This window comes from Limulus polyphemus, unplaced genomic scaffold (genome assembly GCF_000517525.1).
Source record: "Limulus polyphemus unplaced genomic scaffold, Limulus_polyphemus-2.1.2 Scaffold272, whole genome shotgun sequence".
Taxonomy (NCBI): Eukaryota; Metazoa; Arthropoda; class Merostomata; order Xiphosura; family Limulidae; genus Limulus; species Limulus polyphemus.
This window is the reverse complement of record NW_013665882.1, coordinates 510924-522387: the sequence shown is the minus strand read 5'-3', so window position 1 is coordinate 522387 and position 11464 is coordinate 510924. Positions and strand designations below refer to the sequence as shown.

General features: G+C 34.0%; 1 protein-coding gene across 4 annotated transcripts in view; it reads left to right on the top strand.

Annotated features, from left to right (window-relative positions):
• The window catches only part of LOC106456924, a 162599-nt gene extending 154474 nt beyond the window's left edge, over nucleotides 1-8125 (top strand). For all 4 annotated transcript variants that reach the window (XM_022382709.1, XM_022382708.1, XM_022382711.1 and 1 more), the window contains 2 exons: nucleotides 300-1286; nucleotides 4942-8125. In XM_022382709.1, the coding sequence (XP_022238417.1) occupies nucleotides 300-1286; nucleotides 4942-4964 (1010 nt within the window). In that variant the 3' untranslated portion in view covers nucleotides 4965-8125. The remainder of the gene's footprint in view (nucleotides 1-299; nucleotides 1287-4941) is intronic.
• Nucleotides 8126-11464: the final 3339 nt, after the last annotated feature.

Sequence of the window (11464 nt, the reverse complement as noted above, 5' to 3'; positions counted from 1 at the left end):
AACTTTAATATAAGTTTAACATGACAGCAAATGTCGAAACGTTGTACATTTGCTGTCATGTTAAACTTATATTAAAGTTTTTCTTCATTACCCATTTAAGCCGTCTCCAGCCATTATTATTCTGTTACACTATTAAATGATTTTACATTTACTTAATGAAGCGTTACAAACGTACAAAGCTTATCTTTTTTCAAACATAAAACACCAGCTCCTATTTCGTTTAACGATATTTCTTTAAAATCTTGTGTGTAGTTTATGTGCGATTATGTTATGCATTCAAACGTACTTTTATATTCAAGGTTTTCTTCCTGATTCCTTGTCTTCAAACTTGAAAAACAAAAAAGATGAAAATTGTCGTTATAATAAACGATATTTACGAAAAGAACTGATTCGACGTCATAGTTTTGGATTACTCGAGAACTTGCTTGTGGTACCATCTTCAGAATCGGAAAACGATGGGTCTAGCACTGCCCCAACCAGCACGGGAACCACCTGCAGCACCAGAAGAAATAGTTCTGTTCAGCCAGGAACGATTCATCGTAGCTTCAGCAGCAAAGGGACCTTCGAAATAGACAGTAACGATCAAGAAGGCAGCTTCAGCTCAGAAACTCAAGACGTTTTCCTTCCATGCATTTCGCCATCTATAAAACAACTGGCTAGAAGACGAGGCTCCCTCCCCGTGGACGTGCCCCTTTCTCTCATGAGCCGCTTGAAGCCTGCACTGAGTCCCACGCGCCCACGGCCTACTTTTGAAATGGAAGCGCTTCAGAAATTAGAGAGAGAAGCTCATTCAGAAAACTTGGTTTGTAGAAGAAAATCAATGGGGGAAATTTTACAAGTACTTCTGTGCCCGACAGGTAATCGCTTAAATTTTCAAGGATTAAATGCAGGATCCAGCAGAGGGCAAAAGGCTGTAAATCAAGGAATGGTAATCAATTCCCGTCATCCAGAATTTCAAGGCCTTCCTCGTCGTCGTTCCGGAGGATTAGAACTCTTCTCAGGATTTTGGCACTCAAAAACTCAGGAGAAATCTCCAGAACAGTGCACATATAAACAACGGGTTAAACTACTTCGGCAGTCGTGCTCTCTCGACTCCTCAGGTTATTCTGAATGGCTTCTCCAACCTACTGTCACTGACGCTCTTAACCACACTATGTGCAGTAGCGGTAGGTTTTCAGTTACCACAGGCGGATTCTTAAGCTCCTCAGGGATTGCCAGCACTGCGAGATACCAACAAAGGCGAGGATCGGTACCGATAAACTTTCGTCTTCTCTCACTGAGCTCAGGTGTGTTTACAGGCTTAGATTATTTTGGTTTCAAAATGTCCTTTTACGATTATTGAATTAATAGAAAAGCTCAGAACAACTTTATTTCAAAATATTTTATATAGACGTTTATTCAATGGTCAGAAATAAAGGCTAATGTTTTTTATAAAGCATACATTTATAAACTTCTTCGCATTAGTTGGATTGGGACTGATATTTTCAACGTGAGCGGCAAGTTATACGACACATGGGCTAAACGGCTAGATCAGATATCCTTGAGGTTCGAACATAGATATCTTTAATATAGAACTGCTTACCAAATGGAGGCCAATCAGCCAGCAGTCTGTTATTTGACCATTCTTAACCGAGTAGCCGGTTTTACTTTCACAGTTTTAACGCCCCCACAGATGAAATAAGAAATGCGTGTTCAGCAGCATTTTGTGGCTCAAATATTGGTCAGACCTTTGGATACGCAGCCCGGCAAGCTAACCACTAGGCTACATACGCTCCCGCATTACTTGGAAATAAAGGTTTCATTACTCTGTCTCTAAATGTTAATGATTTTAATTTATTTAAGTATGAGGTTTGTTTGAAACATCTATTTGAATTTATTATTGAGAAACAAAGATTTATATTACCATTATTTTAAAATATCTTTACAGAAGTTAGCTCAAAAATCGGATATAAATGATCATTTATTTTAAAAATATTTTCATTTATTGGCTGGAAATAAAGGATATCGATGTAAGTTTCTATACCTTTAACTAAGAAGATAAGAGAGATTCTCTTCGTTTCAATTTTTAGCCGCGGCATAGCGGCTCATAGAATAGCTCTGAGTTTGTTTGTTGTTGTTGTTGTTTTCTGAAGTAAAAAATTTTAGCTCATAGCTCTGTCATCTCTTGACCAATTTGACCTCTAATTACAGTTTTGGACTCAGAAGGTCAATCCTTTCGGTTGATGTATTTGACCACGCTCAAGGTCTCATAAATGAATTTACTCTAATCCTGCCTAAAAGAATTTAAATTTGAGTGTATGCCGGTAGAGACCGTGATGAGTAATAAAATCGAATCGAGTATAAGCGCGTCCCACGCTTGGTATTGCTGACGCACAAAAATATAGCTAATTAAAAGGGGGAAAAGGTCTCATACATTAATTTACTCTAATCCTGCCTAAGAGAATTTCAAGTGCCGCGGTTATTGAGGATTCCCTCTTGCTTTTTTTATCATAAGGGTTACATTATTCTTGCTTGTTCTAAGATCATTGTGGAGACTTTTTACACAAAAGTCATTGAAGACTTAGGTTATCATTATTTCCGAACGTATGTGTGGATTAATATTTATTAGTTTGATATAAATATTCAGATTGTCCGTGTTTTAAAATATATTGTTGACTTTTGCTCATTAATAAGAGTTAGATTATACTTGTTTTAAAATGTCTAAATATATATATACTCTTACTCATTAGTCAGAAATACGTTTTAAATTATTCTTCCTTGAAAACGTTTGTGTAACTTTTACCTATACAGTTGGCCCGGCATGGCCAGGTGGTTAGGGCGCCTGAATCGCAATCCCCGTCACACTAAACATGCTCGTTATAATGTGACGGTCAATCCCACTGTTCGTCAGTAAAAGAGTAGCCCAATAGTTGGCGGTGGGTGGTGATGACTAGCTGCCTTCCCTCTAGTCTTTCACTGGTAAATTAGGGACGGCTAGCGCAGATAGCCCTCGTGTAGCTTTGCACGAAATTCAAACCAAACCTACACATTTGAAATATAAGGCTTGCGTTATTTTTTCAGGACTACGTAGACTATTTTCAGTCTGTTGAAATTAAAAGGTTAGAAGATCTTTGTGTTTTTAAATGTACGTTTGCCTTGGAATGGAAATAAAAACTACTACCTCTGAATGAAATGTAGTGAAATCAGGGTTTGGGATAGTACCTGTGGTACCAGGTTGCTTGTACCGGTACTCGAACATTTATAATCATGTGACTTGAGCAGTTAGAAATTCAACTATTCTTCCCAGTTGTTCTCCTGGGAAAACTTTTTTTTCACATCAAACCAAATTGACAATTATCTGTAAGCCTACGTGGTATGACGACTATGGCAATGAATCAGTTGAAATCTAGGCTTTCTATTGGTTATAAATTTAATGGGAGTCAGCCTCAGAAAAATCTATTGGCAAATTGTAAATTAGAGCATGTCAGAGGCAGAAGTGGAAAATGGTTTCTGAATTTTCATTGATTGCTCTTTACCCCCATAAGATTGAAGAATATAAAAATATATCTTCAAAATATCGATGACGAAATTATATAGAATATTTTACTTTACATTATATTTTACATACTTAAAACTTATATAATATTAAACTTTGATTTATTATCCATAGTTTGATGTCAAGATTGTTCGTATATCATGATAATTAAGTAGTTTAATTAAATTTTTAATATAACTCACTAAAATGTCCAGAGCGTGGGAGTCACCAGTTTTCCATATTTCATGCTATTGCCGATTTTCACGGTGAGATTCGCTTATCGACTGAAGTTTGAACTCAAAACTACCACATCAAACATTTATAATTCTGTGAAAAACGAAGCTGAAATATCAGAGGAAGCATTAGGTCAAAACTCCCAAGATGGGACATGTGATAACAGATATTACTCTCAGCATATGATATACTATACTTGTACCGACTGCAAACCCTGCTTAAAATTGCCTTCAAGAAAAATGTACTTACCCTCCTGATCGTTTAAAACTGTAAACTTAAAAAATAGGAATAAAAACTAAATGGGAGTAAAAAATGACGGCCCATCTTTCGGGAGGATTTTTTCTCCTTCTGTAAAAAAAGTTTTCTTTTCATTAACCAACGCTTTTTTTCTTTTATTCGATGTCCTCGACAAACCAGTACGCAGGTTTTTTCAATAATCAACATTTCCATTGACTGGTAAAACTTTTTTATTAGTCTGTTGATTTAGATTTTAGTGTGTGACGTTATTTTATTTTTGATTGAGACACTGGTGGTTTTTAATGTTTTGTAATAATTATAGTATTAGAATATATATGGCCTGGTGATTATGGCGCTCGACTGGTAATCTGCAGGTTCAAATCCCAGTTGCCAAACATGCTCGTCCTTTCAGCCGTTAGGGCGTTATAATGGGTCGGGCACTCCCACAATTCGTTAGTAAAAGATTAGCCCAAGAGCTGGCGGTAGGTGTTGTTCACTAACTACCTTCCTTCTAGTCTTTCACTGCTAAATTAGGGACGGCTACCTGAAAAGAAATGAGCGTCACCAGGTAAACCTGGTTGAAAATCGAGTATGAAGTATTAGCATCTAAGGTGCCCCAGTAATCGTAAGCGGCCTCGGAACTAAAGAAAAAATAATATATACATCCACTTTCTATACGACATAGAAACATGTTCTACTCAACAAGCAAATAGTGTACATGTGTCTTTAGAGATGGCGCTTGATGTGGCAGGTTATTGTGTTTATAGCTTGTTATAATTACTGATTATGTCATTGACTGTTTGATTTGGCATGTTCATACATTTTGTGTTTTGTTAATATCATTCCTGCGGTATCTATTACAAGTAATTATTTCATTGACATTTAGTAATGATTTTAGTTAAATCTTTGTCAAGTAAAAACATATATACCAATTGATTTATTTTTCACTCCTACAGGTGACACTCCTTCAGAAGATTAAGAGGAACGCCATTTTGTTTCAAACACTGGGGCTTAGCTGTTGTGCTCAAAATTTTCTGTACGACAATTTTATAATGTACATCTAAAACTATGCAATGAGTCCACGGTGTTTAAGAATTTTTCCGTTTTATTTCATTTTAGCTACAAGCAAAGTTTCGTGAATGTCGCTATAAACAAAATTGTATCTGTTTGTCATATCGGGTAGCACGTAGCTGTATATGTTTGTATGTATGTGAAAGCCTGAGAAGAATTGATTGATGGGTGACGTAATGTGTAAGGAAGTGCTACACATTAGCATCCCTCAAAATGTGCTGTAGCACAAGTTCAATTTCACAAACATCAAAATATTGTTCCAATTGGTGTTACATGTTCTTTATTTTTGGAAGTGTTTAATTTATTGTTTGAGAAGTGTCAGTAATGAAACCTTCAGTATTACCGTGTTTAGCTGTAGAACTGGTCCGGACTTGTATCTGAACTTCTATCTGCTTATATTCCACTAATTTATGTTTATTTTCATGTTTCATCACAATGTATCTTCTTGAAATCAATGTCGAATGCTGAGGGAACTGTGTATTAGTAATCAATAAAGTTTAGTATAAGTCGAAAACATTTGAAAAATTGCAACATCAAGTGAGGCTGAATATATGATATTAAACGTATCTTTGGTTTAATTTGATAATCTCCTATCTACGTACTATATATATATGTGTATAAATTTTGCACCGTGTTGAACGGACACTATTATATCTGTACTGTAGGGATAAGACAATAACGAATTTATACTGAAAGAAAAGGAACGAACGTTGTTTTGTTTTCATTCTAAGAAAAAAACAGTGTCGCGAATGTACTGTAGAGAAAAGACTATCGTATTTGAATTTCAGAAAAAGGGTACTGTCGTATTTATACCATTGGGGGGGGGGTTACTATTATAAAATTATATTTGTACTGTAAGGAATAAACCTACTGTATTGTATTTGAACTATATCATAGTAAGCTAATGATATCATATTTGTATCGTAGGGAAGTGATACTTCTCAATAAGTATCCTATGGAAACAACACTATAGTAAATCATATGTGCATCAGTTAAAGACATTTTCTAATTTTGCCCTAGGGAAATGATACTATTGCCTTATGTAACGGAAAGAAGAGATGTCAATGCGTTATTTGTCCATAGGAAAAAGGACATTATCGTATATCTTGGATGCAAATGCTGCTTTAAAAACCTCACACTGTATAGATGTTTCATAAATTACAGTCACTCAGTGGGACAGCGGTAATTCAGGGAATCGACACAGCCCGAAGTAGATTTACTATGATACACAAACATAAATTAAAACTCTATTTTTAATTTAGAATTATAGTATATCACATGTAGAAATGTATGAATATTTAATATTTGCACCAAGAACTCTCGTTACATAAATTGTGTCTCCCGGTGGGACAGCGATAAGTCCACAGACTTATAACGTTAAAATCTGGTGTTCGATTCCCCGCGGTGAACACAGAAAATATCTCTAATATGGCTTTGCTCTTAAACAAAAGAAACATGAATTGTACACAAGAAACGTCTCGAACTGGCATGTGAGATTAATTATCATAATTGTCAATTTTCAAGTGTTGTGTATTCCATAATCATAGAACTTAAAACTAGAATGTTATAAATCGCATTTAAATTTTACCATCCGTTAGGTGGCACTACTAAACACCGAAAGGAAAATATATTAAAGTAAGAAGGAAAAAAGTATACCTCTTTTTCACTTAGTTAAATTCCACACCACCAGTTACATCATAACATAGCTACCCCTTGATAAAACTGATACACCCCCCCAATGGTACAGCGATATGTCTGCGGACTTACAACGCTAGAAACCGGGTTTCGATACCCGTTGTGGGAAGAGCACAAATAGCCCATTGTGTAGCTTTGTGCTTAACTTCAAACAACAACAAAACTGATACAATGAAACGCGGGTACTAAAATTAGACCTATTTCTTCTGCTGATAAGTCGTATTTATTATCCTTTTCATAATGTTTGCTGTTTTCCAGTCTATCTTAAGATCAGTGAAAAGTTTCAATTTGCCGTCAATAAGTCAGTTTCTTTACATTGAAAGATATTAAAGACGTTCACTTTAAAATTGTCAACTTTTTTATATCTAACAATGAATCAATATTGTCGATTTCTTTATCCAACAACGAATCAATATTGCATTCTTCTAAACGTTGACTGGTAAGAATTCATTCATTCATGCATTGTTAAACAATCATTTGGTTCATAATTTACCAACTTGTAGTTTACAAAGAAGTAACTATTGTGGTCAATTTAATGTTAATTGTGTTGAAAACTTCTAGTGAATCAACACAAATAAAATTTATTATAAAGTACCGTTTCTTAACTCATATAAACTCTACTTGCATTGTTTGCTAAGTGATGATTTTGCTCGAAGCATTGCTTCAAGGCTGATTTGTTAGTTTGGTGATTATAAGTTGTGACAGGGATTCACAATCTCTGGGTTCGTCAAAGTAGGTTTGAAACTTGTGCACAGACCTAATCATATCACGCCATTTAGCTTATTACAGAAACATGTGTCTTGTATGTAAAGAAACGTGGGTTCTGAGCTGTGAACTCTATCACAGACAAGGAGTTTTCTCAGGTTCCTCAGTATCAACCATACATACATACAGTCGTGATGTACAAACTGGGATATTAATACATTTCATGTTTTTATCGTCACGTTGACCTAGTAGTGGTTAGTGTGCCATACTGTGGATTCAAGGATTCATGATTCGTGAACCGTTGCCGAAAAAACTGTGCTCCAGACTGTGGTGTCATGGGTACATTACAAAATTGGCGGTCAAAATCGCACTGTTCGGTTAGACTAGCCTAAGGGTTGGCGGTGAGTGCTGTTGACTAGCTGCCTTCGTTCTAGTCTATTATTTCAAAATTAGGAACGGCTAGCACAGGTAGCTCGTATAGTTTTACGCGAACATACGAAACATACTAAACCAATGTTCACATTGTACTTTTTTTTTCTTTCTCATTGACTAAACTCTCATTACTTTATAGCCATCGGAAGAAAAAAAATCCAATCTCTACTTCAATACAAATGAAAAATTTATCATCCTAAACCTTAGCATTAAAGTTAAAAACATTTTAGTTTACAATGGTTATAAAAACAATAATTAGATATTATATAATTTTTATTATCAGATATACTGAGTTATATTTAAAAATCACTGAACAATTGGTTATTTGCCAATTCAACATATGCGTATTATTATCAGTCTGTGTAGTTCATATTTTTATAGTACAAGTTAAAAAATTTAAAAACTTATGCCATTGAAATAATTTACCAAACGAATTAATGGTGATGCTAATTAAACGTGATTCATTTACTTAACTTTACGACCTCTCTGTACAGTTAAAGTCCAGAATAGTTTTGGTTAATGAAAGTATACTTACTTTGAACGCTCAGTGTTTTTTTCAATGCGCATTTAATTGCAATGAAGAGTAATTTCAGGCTTCTTCTGAAAATTCTGTCTGGAAATGAAGCCAAATCTTCCATAAAACGATTTTAAAGTTCCCCCATTTTGTATTATACGTTCACCTTTGTTAACACCTCGTGAAAGACATAAATTTCAGATGAAAATATGCAGAGGTAGTAAGAAAAGTTCTGACATTTGATTTTCCTATTTCTTCTGTTTTCCCTGACCGGGTAGGACCTAGTGTTTAGCGTGCCGAACTGTGAGACAAAAATCCATGGTTTACATCGCGTTGTTGTCACTCTTAACACACTTTGGGATTCTAGGTAACGATCAAATCCCACTATTTGGTCAGATAAGAATATTCCAAGAGTTGCTGTTGGGTGCTGTTGACCAGCTGCCTTCCTTTTAGTCTATAAGCTCAGATTTCCGAACGGCTAGCGCAGATAGCCTTGCGAAGCTTTGCGCGAACATCCGAAACTAAACAAACCTTTCCCCTCACCCCACCCTCTCTGGAATCGCTACGAATACTATATATGAACACATCACCATGCAACGACACATTGTGGAAGACATGTGCTCTTTATATTGTAAAACAACGTGGTTTGGCGCAGCTGAATTGATCTTAAGAGACTGTATTGTTTTGTAGATTATTTAAAACGTCAAGTTGATTTGTTTGAAACGTTTTTCTGTCTAGTAATGTATGTTGACTAAGAGTGACTGTTGTCAAATGTTTTATTCCTTCGTTGTTAATGCTAGTTGTCTTCAAGATTGAATGTGTCGTTGTGATCAACTCTCTCTTTTTCGTGATTTCAATCAATACTTTCCTAACATTAAAATAATGTTATTATCCAAATAACATATTAATAGCTAAAATACATTATCTGAGGCATTCTTCATTAAAGTTTTTTAAGTTGATAAATAGAATATGGGAGAGTACCTTTAAACTGGAAATACTACAACGTAATCGCAGCGCACTTTCTCTGTCGTTTCAATTTTATGAAGTTCATATTATTCAAGAATAATGAGTATTGAACATTTTCGGTAATGTTGTTGTTGTTTTTTCTAAATTAAGACGTTTTTAAAATGTGTACTATAAATGAATTTACAGGGCTTTAAAACAAAATCTCGGAAATCCAATTTATTTAGTTGAGATATTGTTTGTTTTGTATGTTTGTTAAATTAAATTAGATTACGAATAGTATTATTACAAACATTTTTAACCAGTATCTAATATTATATTTTTGGTTACAGTTTTGACTTGCACCTTCTGAACACAGATCTTATGTCACTCGTATTGGTTGTGTATGTACTGTGACGAAATCGTAATTATGTTGTCTTTCATGTTTATGTTATTATTCAAAGTACAGTTGAAATAAATCTTACCCGAAGATTTCTGTTTCATTGGCATTGTTTATTATTGAATATATTGAAGGGCATAATTAGATCTTGATGTTCATTTTAATCTTGAATAATGAACAACGAAAACATCTGATTGTTTTGTAAAGAAATTTATCGTCAGAAGTTATGAAAAATAATCTTTACTCTTAAGAGTAACGAAGGTTGAAAGTTCAATGGATTCAAAATTTCATGCTCGGCGTAACATAGGCCTTTTTTTTGGGGGGGGGTTAATAGATATTTAAAATCAACGTCTCATATTTACACAATTTTAAAAACTTTATTGAAGCCGTCAACGGATTCCACCTTAAAAATATACTCTACATGTACAGTATTTCTGGAATCATGTCATATAAAAACGCAAAACATCTCTGCATTTTATACATGCGTTGACAGAACTTTAAATATATATGTTCAAGACAGGAAGATTTAAGTAATGAAATATTAATAATTAAATATGTAGCTATTGAAAGAGGATTTGAACCAAATATATAACATAGAACATTTAAGGAATTTAACAAAGGTTTAATGTTAGTTTAAAATACTACGTTAAGATGTATTTATGAAAAAAAGAAACCTTAAGTTTAGCTTATTTTCCAGAATTAACAGGTCAGATATTTAAAACTTTTAAGAAACAACAAAACTTTTATCACATCTTTAAACCTATAAATAAGATTAAATAAATGTTGGGGAAAACTAAGGATAAAATAGCATTAGAAGATAAAACTGGGATTTACAAAATAGAATGTGAATGTGGGAGTATTTATGTTGGCCAAACTAAAAGGAATTTAAAATACAGATTACTAGAATATCAGGGTAATGTAAGAAATAATAAAATCGAAAACTGCTATAGCGGAACATGTAAAAACAATACAACACAAAATTGTATGGCAAACAATCTACAATTTTAGCTCAACCTCGTAATATTACAGGTTTAAATGTCAGAGACTCACTAGAAATAATAAAATTTGAAAAACAAAAAGAAGTATTAAACAGATATGAAGGACCTTAAACAAGTCAATAGAAGTATTAAACAGAGATGAAGGACCATAAAGTTAGTACATTGATATTTGGTGTGATGTAAAAAGAAGTATTAAATAGAGATAAAGGATCATCAAGTCAATACATTGATATTTGGTGTGATATAAAAAGAAGTATTAAACAGAGATGAAGAACCATCAATTCAATGCATTAATATGTGGTGTGATATAAAAAGAAGTATTAAACAGAGATGAAGGACCATCAAGTCAACACATTGATATTTGGTGTGATGTTAAAAGAAGTATTAAACAGAGACGAAGGACTATCAAGTCACTGCATTGATATTTGGTGTGATGTAAAAGAAGTATTAAACAGAGATAAAATACCATTAAGTCAATACATTGATATTTGGTGTGATGTAAAAAAGTATTAAACTGAGATAAAGGACCATCAAGTCAATAGAAGTGTTAAGCAGAGATGAAGGACCATCAAGCAATGCATTGATATTTGGTGTGATGTAAAAAGAAGTATTAAACAGAGATGAAGGACCATCAAGTCAATACATTGATATTTGGTGTGATGTTAAAAGAAGTACCGTATTTTTCGGTGTATAAGACGCACTTTTTTCTCCATAATTTGATG